This window comes from Amphibalanus amphitrite, unplaced genomic scaffold, assembly GCF_019059575.1.
Source record: "Amphibalanus amphitrite isolate SeventyFive unplaced genomic scaffold, NRLGWU_Aamphi_draft 000071F_arrow, whole genome shotgun sequence".
NCBI lineage: Eukaryota > Metazoa > Arthropoda > Thecostraca > Balanomorpha > Balanidae > Amphibalanus > Amphibalanus amphitrite.
The window spans coordinates 976,140-996,411 of NW_024881567.1; the positions used below are offsets into that span (position 1 = coordinate 976,140).

At 47.1% G+C, this 20,272-nt stretch overlaps 1 protein-coding gene across 1 annotated transcript in view; it reads left to right on the top strand.

The window, feature by feature from the left end:
- LOC122379094 (aspartate aminotransferase-like) overlaps nt 1–20,272 on the top strand; it is a 250,586-nt gene that overhangs the window by 42,114 nt on the left and 188,200 nt on the right. Inside the window, exon 2 of the mRNA XM_043361024.1 lies at nt 11,518–11,650. Coding sequence (XP_043216959.1) covers nt 11,518–11,650 — 133 coding nt within the window. The remainder of the gene's footprint in view (nt 1–11,517; nt 11,651–20,272) is intronic.

Genomic DNA, 20,272 nt, shown 5'->3' on the forward strand with positions numbered 1-20,272 from the left:
AGTAAAAAGTGAAATCTGTGAACTGTGGTGTTCGTGCTGTGAGTGAGGCCCGCTCTGGCCTGCGGGACGCACTAATCGTGCCTATACCCGCGGTCGAGACGCCTCCCTTCCCCTGCGCGCGCAATGTAAGTGGGCCAGACCTTTGCATGCACATGTGAGCAGATGTTTTGCGGTCGGTGTTTTTTATATATAAATACATTTATTTGCCTTTAACCCGCGCGGGGCTGGGGTCTCCAGCCGAACGCGCGGGGCTGGGGGGGGGGGTAAATTTTACCCCCCCCCCTGTTATCTCCCAAACTAATGGTCCGATTTGGAAAATTCAAACGCCAATCGAAAGCTCTCATCACGAACTACTAAAAACATGTACTTAATTTTAAGTTTGAGGTCAAGGTCAAGGTCAGGTCAAGGGTACAAATTGCAAGTTCCTACAGTATCGGCCTTGCACCGTAGTTGCCGAAGAATGGAGTCATGGACTGAGACTGATCGCCCAAAACGTGTTCTTAGGCTACCAAGACAATATTCGTTGCATACAATATCATTCAGAGGTCAAGGTCAAGGTCAGGTCAGGTCAGGTCAGGTCACCAAAAAACAAAATATAGAAAAGGGCATGTGCGACACATGTTTTATGGGTCATTTTACTCATAGAATTCAATAGGCACACTCAATAAGTGATATGCACCACCTCTGGATGAATTTCAGGTCGAGGTCAGGTCAAGGTCAGGTCAAGTGAGGTCAAATTTTGAAGTTGGTTGTTAAGGCCTAAAAAGGTGTCTATCTGATGCAGTTTTTCACGGCGAATCGAATGGTGCTATTTTTGTTTCCGTACGAGGTCTAGAACTTCCAAAAAAGTCATTTTTCAAAAAAATTGTGTGTCGTGACGTCATAAAATTTTGAATAACTCCCACATTTTTGAACCGATTCTTCTAAAATTTGGTATGTAGGTGCTCATAGACCACTTCTGTGACATATATTCCGGTTTTTTCGATAGACTCAAAATTTTGGATTTTATAATGATTTTCCCAAAAATGTCAGTTTTTTGGAAAAATTTAGGCCAAAATCCAAAATTTTCAAAAAACCGAGATAGCCATTTGAGAGACAAAGTAAAATTACGTATAACCTTTTTTGTTACGTCTTGATTCCTTTAAAAATGAAGATGTTAGCGGCGTTTGAACTTTTGCCGTTTTTGAGGCGAAAATGGCGAACATGACGTCAGTAAAACGTCAATTTCTCAAAAATTTTCGGACGGATTTCGCTCCAATTTTCAGGGAACGTGTCAAATTGATGTAAAAAAAGGTACTGAAAGTTTGGCGGCGCTGCGCGCCGCCGTTTTTGAGATATCGCAAAAATTCGCGAGGGGGGGTAAAATTTCCCCCCCCCCAGCCCCGCGCGGGTTAATTCAACTCTTTGTATTTTTAACTTAACTGATGGACATATATGGGCTGTAAAAGCTAATCTGGTTGGCGATCATGCTTTATTCGAATTATCTGCGTGATCGTGCAACTGCCATGATTGTTATGGTCAATGTGGAAATATTCGTCATACGGGCATGTTATACCTACTTCTGGCTTGATGCGATGCACAAAACCATGTTCTTCCACATACGCAGCAGTTCTTGCTTCAAAGACTTATATGCTGACGGTGCACGATAGGTATGCCTTATACCTCATGCATTTACCACATCCATTCGAAAATATGCACTTGGAATTGTCTCCAGTCAATAGTATTAATTACATACTACGTGATGTAGGTACGTGACCGTAATAAATACTAATGATTCCAGAAACTTCCGAATGGATGTGGTGTATGCATTCATCGATTATATAACCCATCAGTATTTCGTTTCTTGTCAGCGCAAGCCTTTGAGCAATAACTGATGCCAGTCATGATTTTGTGCACCACTTCCAGCCAAAAAATGACCTGTCCGTATAGAAAATATTTCCTGAATCAGTATCGTGGCAATTGAAAACGAACGCGAATCGTAAGTTCTTAAGGTTATCAACGCAAACAAAGCGATTGTAAGGAAGAACAAGTTCGAACTGAGCGTTAGTACACTTACTTGTTGACAATTTGTAAACTAGCAATGCCCAGTCAAAGGCTAGTTCATCAACAAACCAGGGGTTGTTGAACCGACAAGGAAACGGCTATGCCTATCCAGAAGTTGGTAGGTTCACAAGGCCCAGACTAGTACTCAACAAGGTGACGCCTATGCAAATTGGAACCAAACTTGTAGACAAACTGTTAGTTTGTTGGCCAACACGCCTGGGGTTGGTGAATCGACAAGGTGACGCCTATGCGAATTGGAACCAAACTTGTAGACAAACTGTTAGTTTGTTGGCCAACAAGCCTGGGGCTGGTGAATCGACAAGGTGACGCCTATGCGAATTGGAACCAAACTTGTAGACAAACTGTTAGTTTGTTAGCCAACAAGCCTGGGGCAGGTGAATCGACAAGGTGACGCCTATGCGAATTGGAACCAAACTTGTAACAAGGAGCCAACTTGTAGATTTGGTTTACAGTGCACGTGCAGGGCGGTGCCTCATTAGCCGACATAATAATAATATGACACGATAATGAAACACGCATGTAACTAGCATGCAACAAGCTTCTGGAGGATTTAATTATGAGACTATGCGTAGTTTTCCGACACAGCGCGAAATCTGATGATAAGCAGGAAGGGGTGTTAGGGAAGCATTTAAGTTATTAGGTTACCGTTTGTAACCAATTGTTTCACGAGGCCACTCTTTAACTAACAACCCTCAGGCTGATAATGTCCCTATATATAACAGCAAGGTACAATGGACGACCGTGTAACCCACTCCTTGTCATAGAATTGGCTCGTGACATTTTTTTACAGTGTACTCTGTAGGCACCACAACAAAGTTCAGACCAAGTTTTAAGCGATTTTTCAACGAACAACCCCATTTAAATCAGAATGACTAAACGAGGTGACGTCACACTAACGGTCGCTCCATGTTGAAGATAGGGCCTTGTACAAGGCCCATTTTCAAATGAAGGGAACGAATTTCTTCAACACCGAGGCCGCGGGGGTTGCAACCTAGATAGATAGTGGTTTCTGAACCTCGCCGCAAACTTGGCTATCTCAACTCAAACCCGATGTTAAAGGTGGGATAGTCCCTTTAACCCTCGCCCGCACATGCCATTTTCCCATCCTAGAACGCACGTGGGGGGTGCCAACCCCCCCCCCCCCCGCGCCATTTCCTTCTGTTGGAGATAGAGCTTCGCGGTAAGGACCAAAAAGATTCTTTGGGAAGAGACGAATCCAATTATACTCAGTTTTACCTTCTCAGGTCAGGTCAAACTAAAAAATGTTGCTGTTTTGGGTCACCGTTGGATATCAAGTGCGCTGCTTATCATATACCGATGACGATGCCGTTTTCTGGTGCCAAGCCAGTTAGAACCTCTTTGTCACACTACCCGACCAGGTTTTTGCTGCTGAGGTCATTTCAGGTCAAGTTAGGTCAAGGTCAATTACATGTGTTTGTATGTCTCATGTCTGTGTGTGTCTGTGTGTATACTGATGTGTGCACCGATTGTTTATGTGTCCATATTACATGAAATCATGACGAGAAGCTTTTACCAAAAATGCAGTCAAAAAAACTTCACGAAAAGTAAATTCAGCTTGCCTAAAACGCAATTATTTTAGATGACCTAGGTTGACCTTGACCCTGACCTTGACATCTGTACATCGTCGAACAACATGTTCCATGATAGGTGGGAGGTAAGACTGGCAAAAAAGGCCGAAATCAAGGTGTCGGCGTGATCCAGGGGTCCTTCCTGGGGCCAGTGCTCTTCTGCTTTTCACTAATGACCTCCCGCAGCACATATCCAACGGAAAACCAAGGCCATCTATAGAAGGTACAGCAGGGACGTATCCAAGGGGGGGGCGACGGGGGCGGTCGCCCCCCCCTGGGCCCTGCCGGGCCCCAAAAGCGGGCCCGGCAGGGCCCGCTAGGCAGCAAGAAAGCGGGCCCGAAGGGCCCGCTTTGGGGCCTAGTCAGGAACAATTTGGGGTCGGCTGGGCCAAAAAGCGGAAGGGCATGTTCAGAAGGATTTGTTCGAATTTTTTGGTTCGCGGATGGGCCCCTGGGGCCCTGCCGGGCCACAAACAGGTCCGTAACTGGGCCCTTCGGCCCACTTTTGGGCAGAGCGAGGGCAATTTGGAGCCCGGCAGGGCCCCAAAAGCGGAAAGACCCGTTCAGAAGGATATGCTCGAGCCTTCGAGCTTGAGGAAGGGCCCCTATGGCCCTGCCGGACTCCAAACGGGTCCCTTATCGGGCCCAAAGGTATCGCTTTTGAGCTAATTGGCCCCGGAGAAGTTATGGTTAGCGGATCCGAAAAAATCCTCTTCCGTGCCCAGTCACAGGGCCTGTCTGTGCCCTAGATGTGGAAGGGCCCGCTGAGAAGATCTTGCCCAGGCTTTCGGGTCCAAAAAGGGCCCATAGGGTCTTGCCGGTGCTCATATGGGTCCCTAGCCGGGCCCCACAAGCGGACCGGGCCAAGCCAATGACAACCGGGGGCCCGGAAGGTCTACAAAAGCGGAAGGGCCCGCTCAGAAAGCCTTGAAGCAGGCTTTTGAGCTTAAGTATTGGTCCCTCGGCCTCGACAACGTATCAAGAAAGCGAGCCCAGATATATGTACACTTCCGTGCCCAGTCTCAGAAACAGCTTGTCCTGGCCGGGCCCCAGAAACGGAAGGGCCCGCTGAGAAGGCCCTGCCCAGGCCATGGGGCCCGAGGAATAGGCAACAGCCGATGATGGGACCCTTTCGACTGACCTCATGGGGCTGCTCCTGTTTACAGTTCTCCGAACAAAATGAGCTCCATAGTTGCGCCACGGATGGCGTTTGGGACAGGCGGTGGGGGAGGCGTTTGAACACCCTCTCTCTCTAACTCGGCTCCTGGGCCACGTAGCGACACGTAAGCGTACGTGGCATTCGGAAGAGCGTAAAAAATCATGCCGAAAGTAACTCGGTCATTTTCTAGGTCAGGTCAAAGGTCAGGTCACCATAAGTCAGCAAAGGTCACATTTTGCCTATTTCAACATTGTTTGACAACTCCGGCGCATAACCCGGGTACAAACAGAGCTGCAGCGCCACAAAAAAAAACGCATTCAATAGTTCTTTTAACGTTCTTTCCGTAAACTGTTCTCAGAATTGACCTGCGATTAACCCGCGCACCGACGGGGGTCCGCGCCAACTTAGAACCGACGGGGGGGGGCGGATGACCGCCCGCCCCCTGAGATCTCAAAAACGAAGCAAGATAGCGACAAGCGGTAAACGGCATGGGGTACGCACGGACAAGGTCTACAATTTTTAATTAGGTCATTTCCAGATCAGGTCAAAGATGACGTCACAGGGGTAAAAAAAGTCAAAATGGCGGCGCTAGATATGAAGAGTTTTTTCTCGAATAACTTTCGAATTAGCCAAGCTAGGAACAAACTAAGGGCACCATCGTGATCCTCTCGTCAATCCGCATCGAATCATACTCCGTTATCTACTGTAGCTCTGACACGACGTGACAAAGTTGCAAAAAAGTGATTTGAGGTTGGGTCATTCGAAGTAACCTGGTGATCTGACCTTAAAAGTTAGGAGGTTCAAACTTGCACACCATGTGTAAAATTAATGAGAAAATAGTCATGCCAAATTTCGCGGCGCTACGCGCCGCGGTTTTCCCGCATAACCTCAAGGGGGGGGGGGCGGATAACAGCCCCCCCGTCGGTGCTCGGGTTAACGGTTTAGCCTCTTGAGAGAAAAAACTTTTAAAATAGTCGTTTTTATGAAACACTTTTTTTCTTTAACAATTTTCGACTCAGGAAAAGGCACGACATTTCTTTTGTCAGCATCGTGTTACTCTCGTCGAGACGCGTCGAATGAACTACATATAATATGACCTTATCAGGTCATTTAGAAAATGTGAACTAAATTCAAGGTGACCTGACCTGAAAGGTCATGTTGCACATTCGTCAAACCGTATCGTCGATAAGGCCTGAACACATCTAAGGTGTTTTCAACGCTCTAGCGTGTCTCTAACAAATGCTATTGTCAAAAGCTGTGGAGACGTTTCGTGACCTGAGATGACCCCATAGACATAAGGAGGGGTCACGGGTACAAATTTCCGATTTAGGTTGTCATTTTTTATGTAACCAGGTGAAGTGATTGAGGGTGCCTAGGATGACGTTTGCCTAAAAGAGGCACCTTTCGATTTTCTCCCATTTATAAAACCTAATGGAGAGGGCGCAAAAATTGACTTGACCTTATGTCACCACCGGTATGCAAATTTCGAGATAATCATTTTATACATAGGTACTGTTACTCTTATCAATCGCTAAAAGTTTCAAGCCGATCGTTCAGTCGGTGTTGCTATGGAGAGCATTCTAACCTTTTCTGAGGTGAGGTCACTTGACGTGGTCTGGTGACCTGACCTTGAGCGACCTGGGTGTAAAATTTTCATATCTGTAGATAAGATTCATCCCTCTTTTTTATATCCACGCAAAACCGCAAGGAGGAGGTGTTCAAACAGCCCCCCCCCCCCCGGCCGGGCGCGGGTTAACGAACTTCAACGGAAGTGAACTGCAAAAACGAACTTCAACGGAAGCTAACTGCAAACATGTTATCAAGGTCGAGAAACGCAAGACAATGCATTTTCATTTACAATGCCAAATTCTATCGTAAATTTGCTGTTTTTTCGACATTCTCGAATTTTTACACGCCAGGATAGGCAGTCGCTGTGGGGCCCCTTTTGGCTGACCTCCGGGCCCTTCTCGGCTGTCGCCCCCCCTGAGCGAAATCCTGGATACGTGCCTGAGGTACAGTCACTCTCCCGCCGACCAATCAGAGACAGATCCTGAGTGATGTCACCCCTGATGCTCGCAAGGGGTGCTCCATTCCTTTACAACGTAAAAACGACTAATTTCATTTGAAAATTGTTGGTGACACTGTTAACATATCGCTCAACCGTTGATGTCATTGGAAAGTCCAACTAATTTTCTAGCGATAAAAAAGAGCAGCAATATGCTAAGAAATGGCCGGTTTTGAAGATATACACGATTTAAAAATCCCCTGCAGTTGCAGGAAAGCAACGTAAAAACGCATCGAGCTTATATTTTTACTATGAATAAATCATTTTTCAGTAAGTCTTTAGAAATGGTATCGATTTAATCAACAACTTTATTACAATATTTTTATTACTTGTAACTTTATTTCAAAATAATATTTTCAAAAATGGCAACTGTTGGCAAGTAGCTTTAAAGGGAGATTATGACCTTTTTCCACAAAATCTGAGTTAGGACCATTTTCTGACAAAACACAACAAGTTATAATGTAAATTAAAACCATTTTGCTCAATTCGGTACCTTGCCGCAAATATCTCAACTTGAAGTCACGTTAGCGGGGAGCGCTGAAAATGACCGTTGAATAAGTACTTACATCACTTTTTGGTACTTGCATGTAATTTTGTAAAATGAGCGTATTCATTACATTTGATCTTCATCACATCTAGTTAGTTAATGGTCGTCTATAGTGCCTTCAAAAGATATTCATGGTTTGGGGGTGGTTTATGTCTAAATTTACGCAACTATTTTTCCTGTTCATCATCTGTCGCCATATGCTGCTATTTTAGTAGCAACGACTCAATTTTGAATCGGTCCCGCCGACTGCACAATAAAAGAAGATAGATACAACACTTTTGCGGCATCACTGAAAAACTTATGCAGTACTGTTATCAAAATTATCATAACACCGTTCGACAAACCTGAAGTCTTTTTGAAATAAATATGCTTGTATTTTTCGCTTCAGGCTCTGAGGCCAAAATAATGAATTTCGTAGTCGCAATCGCAAGATTTGGCTGCGATTCTGGCGCATGCCGTTCATTTGTGGCGCAAAATAATACTTGGAAACAAAGAAGAGTAGGCACTATGTACCCCCGAATTAGAATCTAATTAATTCTAAATCGAATTGACTCTAATTCAAATTAGAATCCTTACAACCAAGCAACGACAAGGCGATAACATAAACAAAAACCCAAGCGTCGCTGTTTGAAACAAAAGCGCCATATACTGCGACTTTTTTATAGAGAAGGACAACGCATTTCGGTGGGTGTTACAAGTACTGCAAGTACTGCTTCTTTTTTGCAAAAATAAAAACCTTTTTCACATACGAAAATGTGCTAGGAAATTTTCATATTTTATAGAAACTACAGTAGAAATAGTATAGATGTCGAGTAATTTTTATTTAAGAAAAAAGAAAGCTCATAATCTCCCTTTAAAGCGATTGTGGCGCACCGCGCCATTATTGTCCTGAGGCCCCCTTATGATGTCATCAAAAGTGGAGTGACATGGGCCTGCGGAAAACTCATAATGTACGCAGACGACACCCAGTTCCTCGATGCCGACCAACTAAAGATGTCAATCGGATACCAACTTTTTGGTATACCGATACCAAACCGGTACCAACTTGGTATTTAGTATTTCAATCGTAATGTGTTTGGTATTGTGTTGGTATCATAAGCCCTCACTAAGGTATAAGAGGCTAAGAAATCGGTAAAAAGTTGGTAGTTCCCTCATTTTCCCAAGTCGGTTTGGTTTCGGTATTTTCCCGTGGTTTTGGTTGGTAGTTGGTTTGGTATCGGTATTCCGATTTTCTGTAATTGACATCACTACGACCAACCAACCAATATTCAGGCTCTAAAATCTCGCATAGAAAACACCCTTTCTGTAGCACTTAAGGCCTGGCTACACTATGCGTTTTCTGCGTGCGTTTTTGCAGGTTTGCGTGTTTTGCGTAATATCGTTCTAGGAAAAAAGTTATAAACTATATAATTTTTACTTTGGTTATATACAAAAGCTAATATAACTCTTATGTAACTAAAATTTAAGGTGAAAAACATCACAAAAACGTAATATCCTTCTTTTTTCTAGAACGATATCACGCAAAACACGCAAACACGCAAAAAACGCACGAAGAAAACGCATAGTGTAGCCAGGCCTTTACATGGTTCACTCAGAACCGTCTTAAAATAAACCCAGCAAAAACCGAAATGGTCACACTCAAGTCACGGCGTCAGAATTTGGATGAAAACATCTCAGTATCATTTGGCAATGACAACGTTTCACCGGTTGGCAGCGTCAAGGTGCTGGGTGTCACCATTGACTCGCACCTGGATTGCGTAGACCACATCAGCACGGTAGTGAGGCGTTGCTACTGTGTACTGGTGGGATTGGCTAGGGCGCGGCGCAAATTACCGAGGTGCACCAGGCGTCTTTTAACTGAGGCCATTGTCTTACCGCACCTGCGTTGCTGTTTGACCGTCTGGGGCAGCTGTACCGCCAGCCAAAAGCAGCGTATTCAAAAAACGATAAACATCGGTGTTTGCATTGTCGCTGGTCTGGGCCGCCGTGATCATGTCACGCCTGCGCTGCGGGAACTGGGGTGGTGCAAGGTGGATGAGATGATTACAGAGCGTGACATCGCCACACTGCGTCATTTGATCGCCGCCCCCTGTGCGTCCGCGAGGTGTTACGCGAGCGAGTCGTCCTGCGCTCCGATGTGTCCTCCCGCCACACCCGCGCAACGGCTGACGGCCAGCTGCAGCTGCCCAGAGTGCGCACTGAGCTTGCCCGACGAAGCTTCGTGTATCGAGCGACGCGAGAATGGAATGAACAGCCCCCGAATGAGAGACTGTAGGTAAACATATTTTATTTTTATGTCCAATCATAGATAGTAGCACTATTGTGTGTGTATGTGTGGTTTTTGTTTTAAGAAAAGTATTTTAGTCTTATTCACCACTTGTTAGCAGGTTTTTACTGTATTTTAGATGTATGCACTTTTTTATTATGTATATGACGTGGAAGCTATATCACCCATTGCATGGAGGTTCCGAATAAACTATCTGTATCTGTATCTGTATCTGTGTCAAAAGCTCACAAGGCCCATAGCCAACGCAAGATGTTGAGAATTGGTCATTGGGGTCATGACATGACCTGAAAAACAGGGTCATATCTCCGAAACCATAAACCACAGAAACTTGAAATTTTTAGTGGACGTCAAGAAAGGATAGAGGAGCAGCTGTACGAAAAATCAGGCTTTTAGCTCTAAACATGTTGAGTGCAGAGCAGAAAAACAACCTGAGGGTGGCACCCCCCCATACGCGGGTGAGGGTTAACCCTCGCCCGTATAGGGGGGGGGGTCGAACGGACCCCCCCCATGGTTTTTCGCGAATAACTCGCGTAAAAAGCGGCCGATCGCGACGAAACTTTCAATACCCTTGCGTTCATCAATTTCACACCTACCCTGAAAATTTCATGACCCTGACCCAAATGACCTTTGACCTGTGACCTACTTTTCGAGACCATGTTTGGCTGGAATCGCGATTCGGCGTATGTCGGCGCGCATTAGCCGCGCGTTTGCAGTCTTGTCGTGGTTTCAAGCGTTCAAACATGTGATATGATGTTGCCCCCATGCATTAGGGTGGGTGTCAAGGTCACCTGAAGGTCAGGTCAGGTCATTGACCTTTGATGACCTCGGTTCACTTTTTCAAGTTTTACATCTTTCTAGGCCAGTTTTTGAAGCTGAATTCGAATTTAGCAACCATATGAACATTTACGAAGTAGTTTTGGTGCCTTCGTAACATGTTACGAAGCTGTCAGAGGCGGTTGCCACCTACTACGAATACCCTTACTGGTTGACCTGACCTGACCTGACCCGACCTGGCCTAAATACATGAAGACATCATCTGTGATCAAAACTAACATGATATTCGTGATCAGCACCCCGAAAAACCCCATAGCAGCCACACTTCACGACGTTCTAACAGGTCCCGATTTTCCCGCCTTTGGGGTCATTGACCTGACCTGCAAGGTCAACCAATGACATAGGACCTTAAAATTGGGTACCATCGGCTTTCTCTCGTCACGGGCAACACGCTCGTTTTTTCCGCGAAGCTCTAGCTCGATCAGGGGCGAAACGGCAACGGGGGGTCCAACGGACCCCCCCCCCCCCCCTTATACGTTCGCGGCTGGAAAAACACCAATACGGGCGAGGGTTAAGTGACCTGGATCTGAAATTTTAACAGCATATGTAGAAAAGGTATATGATAAGGTATGCCAAAAACGGCGGCGCGTCGTTTTTGATATATTCGCAAAATATACCGCAGGGAGGGGGTGTTCAACCCCCCCCCCCCTTCCAGCAGGGCGCGGGTTAAAGAATTACATAGCATCTTTAACAGTGTCTGACACCCGTAATAGGGTAACATTTTCTCAGTTTATACGTGGGGCAACCAATATACCCCACTGGTCAATTTACCCCAATTTACTCCACACTCTTCTATGCCTGGAGGCTCTCCACTATAGAGGCATCAAAATTACCTCAAATTAATGTGTTGGGGTCCCACACGGGACCTCAAAAGAATGCGGTTGCAGCGCACGTTATCAAAACAGCCACAAATCCTACATAGCTTCACCCTTCGGCACTCAATATGGTAATGTGACGATATGTATATTTCAGGTGAAGCATCTGCAAAGGTGCGGCCGACAGATCGCGCACTTTGCCTTTGGCCAGTCGCCGTTCCCGATCCCGGAGCTGGCCGTGGCCGCCCTCCGACAGCACGCCGGCGAGCACGCCTACCTGCCAGTGGCCGGTGAGTGGCCAGCTGCTTTCTCCATGACCAGCTCAGTCCCACGCACAAGGGGGAAAAGCTCAAAAAATTGAGCGCTCAAAAAATTGAGCGGGCCCCATTATGAAGGAATAGGCGAAACGATGGTATTTTACAATGCCTTTAGCGTCACACTACGGCAAATATCGTATCCAAATAAGGTATCAATGGCAAGAGAGAGCAACAAGGTTTCTTCTCGAACACTCACCGTGATAATTTATATCGGTGTTTTTGGAAAGAAAATGCCTTAAAGACGCTCAAATCTTTGAGCGCCACTTGTCGTTCGGGACCGCGATACTCAATAAATTGAGCGCCACGACAGACGACAGTCAGCTGGCGCTCAAAAAATTGAGTGCCGGCCAGCATCTACACTCAATTTTTTGAGCGTTCTCCGTGACAGGTGAAGCCGGTACTGGCTGCCATTTTTGATGTTATGTTCGTTGAAATACGTTAAACTGAGTTGAAACAGAAATGCAGGAAGTTGAATGCTACGTGGTACCTTAACTTTTCACAAACCCATGGCATCATGTCACATTTTCCGCTAGTAGTTTTATCGGTCTTTCGGATTCGGCACACCTCAAATAATTATACAAGGCTTGAATAATCCGTATGAATACTGTAATTGATATTCTCTGACTGTACTGCGAGAAGGGAATACGTGAATACAGAGACATCCACCCACCCTTGAATATTGGAGAATTATAGCAGGAAAAACTGTATTGCCACGGTTACAACTTACAAGGCCATCGGCCGCAAACAAACAAAAATACTGTACATGTGGGTTAGATTCACAAATATCATCAAGTGTGGAACACAGAGACGAGCAAAACAACATCACATTATCGCATGCCAGCCCGACCACGTTGGAACCGGGTCCGGGTGACCTGCGACCGGAACCTGCGTCTTGCCAGCATACATCACAAAAGCAGGAGGCAGTGTCGTACTGCTTTGATCCAAAATATGCCATATAACAAATGATATAAACGACCTAAGCTCGGACTAAGCTTATCATTATCAAATCCTTAACATGTAAAAGACGAATGGAAACATCGAGTCTCAGACCAGCAGTAGCAACGATCACAGTAGCAACATCACAAAGAACACGCGGCATTATCAGACAGCCGTTTTTTATCGGGCTACAGGCGGCGACGGCGTGGTTGCAGACCAGCTGCGAGGTAGCGGCGTGCGGGCAAAAGGCGCGGGCACACCTCCATGTGGCCGTGCGGACAGTGCGCGGTCGGCGTCGCATAGTGGGCGGCATCGGGCTGTCCCGGGCCGTCGAAGCCGCACAGGTTGTCGGCGCATGTGGGCGCGCGCGGTCACCACGGCCAGCTGCTCACCGCCAGCACAGACTGCGCAGCGTCGCCGCTCCGCCGGCCAGAACACGCAGACAACCCTTCTTGCAGTCGCACAACACGTCGCCAAACTCATTCACCTGCTCCACCATGTTGTTGATGTCACCGAGTCGTTCGAGTTGTGGCTCGTGCCGTCGAGCATGACCTGCCCGATCGGACACGGGTCAGCGGCTTCTGCTCCAGCGAAGTCTTCATCTTAGTGACGTCTTGCTGATCTCCACAAAGGCTGAGCAGATGACCTTACCCACAGAGACGGCCGACGTCCTCGCCAGCGACCGCTTGGTTGTGCAGACCTGCCAGAAAAAGAAAAGCTGTTTGGTGATCTCAAACGATTTTTTCTTTATGCAGTGGAACAAAACGGAAAATATGTCATACAACAGGAACTAAAAAAAGATGCAGCCTAGGTCGTCTAAGAAATGGGTGCAACATTGATAAAATTCTTCATTGAATGAATTCTGCAAATGCTTTTGATAAAATGTGTGGTGATTATAAGGAGACCACTTTACTATAAAATTGCTCAGGATTCCCTATCTGGACCTATCAAAAAATCCTGACTGCACACCAACAATGAGCATTAAATCCAAAACCTCTACCAGGTAGGTACCTAGGGATGATTAAATTCTGATTCAGGAAAATATTTCACATCATACAAATAAAAACATTTACTATATTGAAACTCAAAATGTGATGCTGATCCAGTGACCTAAGGGTCTCAAAGTATAATTATGAATTAATCTATTATAAATTTGGTGGTGACTGCCGACTGGCGTCTCGCGGCCTAGACCTTGAGGCTTGAAAGTGGCCTTCCTTTTCCGTTGACTCCGATCCTCCAGATGGAAATGATATAAAGGATCATTTTTATCTTATTTCATATGAGCGAGCCAGTCAGAAAAGTGGCTATCCTGTTTCAGCATTCACCCACACAATAGTTGACTGTCAGTCTGTCATGCTGTCAGTGTTGTGAAGTAATGAAGGAGTTGAGTTTTGTTGATTATAAATTGTGATGTTATGTAAAGGACTGGAAAATGAATGTGAAAACCATGGAAACATATTGGCAGAGTATTGTCACTTACTATCAGGACATATGGATAGAGAATACATTCAAATTAATAAGAAATGCCAAATATCAAGGTACTCAATCACTGATAGCAGTGGACCAGTGGCGTATCCAGGGGGGAGGCCAAGAGGCCATGGCCTCCCCCTTTGGGATCAGACATGCAAGTGGGCCCTTTGGGTCACTTGAGTGCAGTGACGTACCCAAGGGGGCCTCGGGGGCCCCTGAGGTCCAAGGATAACTCGGGGGGACCAGCGTGACGAAGGCGTTTTGGGTCTCCCTGTCTTAATTCCAGTACCAGACAGAACGTCTTTTACTCGGAAGAAAAACTAATATCAAAGAGCGATATTTATCACAGTGACGAACACAGAGGGCCCCTAACTACCTGAGAGCCCCTGGCTATCTGAGGGGCCCCTGGTTACCTGAGGGTCCCCTTGGTCACCTGAGGAGTCCATGGTTATCTGACGAGCCCCTAGTTACCTGAGGGGCCCCTGGTTATCTGAGGGGCCCCTGGTTGTCTGAGAGGTTCCTGGTTGTCTAAGGGACCCCTGGCTATCCGAGGGGCCCCTGTTTATCTGAGGGGCCCTGGTTACCTGAGGGGCCGTGGTCACGGGACCCCTGGTTACCTGAGGGACCCCTGGTTATCTGAATGACTCCTGGTAAGGGACCCCTGGTTACGAGAGCCCCTGGTTACCTGAGGGGCCCCTGGTTACCCGAGGGGCCTCTGGTTACCTGAGGGGCCCCTGGTTATCTGAGGGGCCCCTAGTTACGCATGGGCCACTGACCCCTGGATGGCCCCTGGCCAGTCATTTGAAGAAGCCCTGGTCACCTGAGGGGCCATGTTTACCCGGGAGTACCTCCTGCAGTCACATGAAGGCCCTTAGTTGCCCGAGGAGCCCCTGGTATAACCGGCCCCTGATTATCAGAGGGTCCCCTGGTTACAGTAACCTGGTGGGCCCCTGGTCAATTGAAAAGCCCCTGCAGTCACCTGAGAGGCCCCTGATTACCTAAAGGGCCCCTGATCACTTGGATTCAATGGCATAGCCAGGGGGCGAGGGGACACGTGTCCGTTATATGGTTTAGGGTCACCTCGGGCCCGAGGGGCCCTACGGTGCCAATTGACATCAGAGGGTCCGCGCTGGTCACGCTTCAACTGGAAAGGAGTGAAAGGACACCACGGGGCTTTTGAGGACACGTCATGGGCTCTTATGTAGCCACACTTATCTCCAGAAGGGCCCCACCCCAGGTTCTGAAGGACCTTGCCGGTCTCTGAGGGTCCTTGAAGGCTAATGAGAGATCAGCTGTAAGGGCCCCACACATGTTTGTTATGCCCCCACGGCCCACACCAGTGTTTCTGAGGGCCCTCAGAATGGCGCCTGGGAGGGCCCTCACCGCCACTTCTAAGGGACCCACACCAGCGCCTCTTAACGGCCTACATCGGCGGCTCTGAAGGCCCGCTCACCAGCGCCTGCGAGGGCCCTATACCAGCGCATCTAACGGTCACTTACTAGCGACTCTGAGGGCCTCTTACCGGCATCTGAGGTTCCCTTGCCACCCTATGAAGGGCCACTAGTAACTTTCAGGGCCCCATACATGCCTATGACGGCCCCTACCAGCGTCTCTAAGCCCTAAGGCCCCACAACCGGCGCCTGTGTGGACCCCACACCAGCACATCTGACGGCCTTCCGCAGACAAATCTGAGGGACCAACACCGGCGACTCTGACGGGCTCGCTCGCTTCGCTTCTTCATAAAAGACCGTGCATTTTAAGCACATTGCTCAGGCAAAATGATACTTTATCTGCCAATTCTCCACATTTTCTCAGGGCTTAGACAGACAGACAGACAGGCAGACAGTGAGACAGACAGACAGAGGGGACCCGTCCGCAAGGGGGACCGGACCCACTGTGCCCAATCCCCCCCATCGAAATGTTCTGGATACGTCCCTGCCTGGGTCGTCAGTGGCCCCCAGGTAACCCGGGGCCCCTTCGAGAGCAGGTTGACCCCTCCTGGGCGAAATCCTGGGTACGTGCATGCTTGGGTGTCCCAAGAGAAACGACCTTCAGGGCCTTATCCGAAGTACTGGCCCAAACTTAAATAAAGTCATTACGTCATTAAGTCATTAAATAAAGTCAACTACGTCAAACTATCTTAATTTTACCATTTGATGGCCCTCAGAGGCCGGCGTAGGGCCCTCATAGGCCGTCTCAGGGCCCTCAGAAGCTGAGGCCGAGCCCCAGAGGCTAGCGTGGGGGCACTCAGAGGCCGCTTCGGCGGTCCTCGAGAAGCTTAGACTTGGGCGTGGGTGGGACCCTTTGACGCTGGCGTGGAACCCTAAGGAGCCAGCGCGCAGCCCTCTAAGGCCAGCCGTGGAGCCCTCTAAGGTCAGCGTGGGGCTCTCTAAGTCCATTGTGGGGCCTTCTAAGGCCAGTGTGGGACCCTCATGTTCAGTGTAGGGCTGTCTATGTCCAGTTTGGGGTCTTCTAAGCCCAGCGGCGTGGGGCCTTCTGAAGTCAGTTTGAGGCCCACTGGCCACTGAGACCAGCTTGGGGCCCTCTGAAGTCAATGTGGAGCCCTCTGAGGCCAGTGTGAGGCCCTCTGTGACCAGTGTGAACCCTCTGAGGCCAGCGTGGGGCCAGCTGTCATCTGACTTCAGACGCTGGTGCTGGGCCCTCAGAAGCCAGCACGGGGCCTTCATAGGCTGGCGTCGGGCCATTAGAGCCACTTCGAGGGCCTCAGCAGCCATTCTTCAGATCTTATGCATGTTTGAGTTCCTTGAGGTAGGAGCTTGACCCTTAGAAGCCGGCGCGGAACCCTCAGAGGGCAGCATGGGCTTCTAGCGACCGGCGTGGTTTCGAGAGCGGCATAGGGTCATCAGACTGACTCAAAGGCTCCCAAGAGCCAGCGTGGGGCCCTGGCAGGTCAGCAATAGTATGGGTCTCCTGATGCCATTATGGGGCCGGCTGAGGCCAGTCGTTCACTCTGTTGCCGAAGAGAGGCTTTCAGAGGCCAGAATGAGCCTTCAGAGTTTTTAGATTGCCAAGTGTGCCTAAAAAGGCTCCCTCACATGGCGAAAGTGGCAAAGAACCGCACCTGTGCGTGGGTTAAGTATTCTACCTCTGGGGCCCCTCAGGTAAGGGTGGGGCCCCTTGAGCAGGTTTGGCCTCCCCCTTTTCAAGATCCTGGATACGCCACTGCAGTGGACTATCATATGTTTTAATGTCAATTATATGAAAGTTAAGACTGAAACTACCTTTTACCTCATCATAACTAATGAAAAATTGTGTGAAGAAAACATTCACAGCCTCTTTGAAGCACTTAGACCACTAAAAAACAAAAATTTTCACGTAAATATGTTGTGTCTCCTTCCTTCAAAACATCATATCGGATGGCGCCACTTTCGTCGACAGTTACTTATCTGCACGCAAATCGAGGAAAACGTGAATTGATTGACGTTTACGTGTTTCCAAATTTAAAATCACAGCATATTCAAACTTTTCAGTGTACCTTTTAACATCTAAGTACAACTAAAACGATAAAAACTTACCCTCAACATAAGGACGACGACAACCACGCGACCGGAGACGTCGCGACGAAATAAACAAACGGCGCCGCCAAATGAAAAATATTCTCCGATATGGGTAATGTGAAATTGAATCGCAATCATTTTGGGTAGTATGAAAAATGCTCTTTCCAACAGAACCCTAGTAAAAAACGTGAATGGACAAAAAATAACTTTTATTTCCACATAAATATTGGCCTGTTTTTAAGTCATCCTGGTACGCCGTAAGATTTCGACGTATAAATTGGTGTTCCCCCAATCATTGAAGCTTGAGCAGTGAAAAATATGAAAGCCTAATCTGTTTTGCATCAGTAGTGATTCTCCTAGGGTGTTGCCATTTTTCCCTAGGTGTTGCGAGTTGCTTTTGCAAAACGTGTTCCTGAAACGGCTCAATTTTTTTAGCCCTCAGCATTACGCCTATGGGAGCCTCTGACGTCACACGCTCAATATTTTGAGCGCTCAATAATTTGAGCTTTTCCCCCTTGTGCGTGGGACTGAGCTTGGACAGTGGAGACGGTTGAAATGCAGGACCACCCTGAATTGGGTCTTCCTGTGACGCCCCCGTCTCCTTGGGGGGGGGGGGGTGCCACCCTCGCCCGCACATGGGGGGAGGCTGCCACACCCACACCCCCCAGGTATATTTTCTATTCTGCACTGAACATTTGTAAAGCTAGAAGCCTGATGTTTCGTATAGCTGCTCCGCTATCCTTTCTCAGCGTCCACTTAAAATTTCAAGTTTCTGTTGTTTTTGACTTCGGAGATATGACCTTGTTTTCAAGTCATGTCACGACCCACATGACCAAAACTCAATATCTTGCGTTAGCTATGGTTCTTGTGAGCTTTTGACACATTGATTTCGGTATGTTTTTGCTAGTCTTACCTCCCACCTATCATGGAACATGTTGTTCGACGATGTGCAGATGTCAGGGTCACGGTCAAGGTCAACCTAGGTCATCTAAAAACATTGCATTTTAGGCTTGCTGAATTTACTTTTCATGAAGTTTTTCGACTGCATTTTGGGTAAAAGCTTCTCGGATCATGAAATCATGTAATAGGGACACACAAACCACAAACCAATCGGTGCACACATCAGTATACACACAGACACACACAGATGACAGACATACAAACACATATCATTGACCTTGACCTAGCATGGCCTGAAATGACCACAGCCGGTAAAAACCTAGTTGGTTTCAGGATCAATAGAAATCTGATAATATGACATAAAATTGCTTTATCCATTTTCAAACGTTTCGACTTTATTCAAAGTCATCTTCAGTGTTAAGATTGACAAGTACACAATTACATGCTGACATAAATATACAAGCAGTCGATGCAGGGTATCAGTCGATGCACATCACACACTTCACAAAAACAAGACAAAACATCATTCGTGTTGATTCGGTCGTCTTCCTACAGAACGATACTTAGTTTAAACGCAGATGATCGGTCATTGATGGTCGGTTTCGCTTCAAATATGTGTAAAGATTCTAAAATTCGTAAACTGAAGTTTGAGCGTTTTTGATCTATGATTTTGAAATCGTCTATACTGAAGGGGGTGTCACATGCCAAAGAATGATCCCGTACAGACGATGCTACTGGACTGGATAAGAGTTCGCCCGTTCTGTGTGACCTACCCTTGTGTTGACAAACTCTGCTGTGGAGCCTAACATAGGTAGAACCTATGCAAGATCCTTCACACGAAGGACAACTGAACTTATAAACTACAGCAGATCGACACATTTTAGGGATAGAGTCCTTGAACTTGAACAGAGATCCAATAGTGAAGTTGTTTCTGAGAATGAATCGCGGGCTTAGATATGGATAGTACTGTTGTAGGAGAGCGCTTATTTCATTTTTGAGCTTAATTGAGCGTTTTCCAAAAAACGGCAAAGTGAAAAAGCTTTCGAGTTTTTCAACCTGTGGTTGATTTGTGATAGTAATGAACCTTCTGTTGAGAAACTTGGCAATGGCGGCATCTACCAACGACCTTGGGTAACCGTTATCCAAGAAAAAACCTTTCAGGGATCTTAGCTCTAGATCGAAGAGCTTGTAGCTCGAGCATAAACGGTAGGCGCGATAAATAAATGAATGGATGACTGCCCACTTGATGGAAAATGTGACGAAACTAAAGAAGCTCAATCCTAGTCCGGTAAAGGTAGGCTTGTGGAAAACGGAAGTCTCAATAGAAGAGCCAATACGTTTTATCTTGACATCCAAAAAGGGTAGCGTTTGGTCGGACTCTACTTCTTTGGTGAACTTAATCTTTGGATGCTGCTCGTTAAGGAAGGATAAAAACTTTTCTTCATGAGTGACGTGTCGAAAGACCAGAAAACAATCATCAACATACCTCCTATACAGGACAGGACGAAATTCAGAAGGGCAGGTAGTAAGCCACTTCTTCTCATGAAAGCATAAAATGTTGGCAAAGGTAGGGCCAAGTGGTAGGCCCATCCCTACGCCGTCAAGTTGTTGGTACAACTGTCCGTTGAAAAGGAAAAACGAGTTGGTTACTGACAAATCTAACATTGAGCGGAATAGTTTCCGAGGGATGCCACTGACGCTGTCAGTCTGGCTGAATAGAGCTAGAGCTAAGATCCCTGAAAGGTTTTTTCTTGGATAACGGTTACCCAAG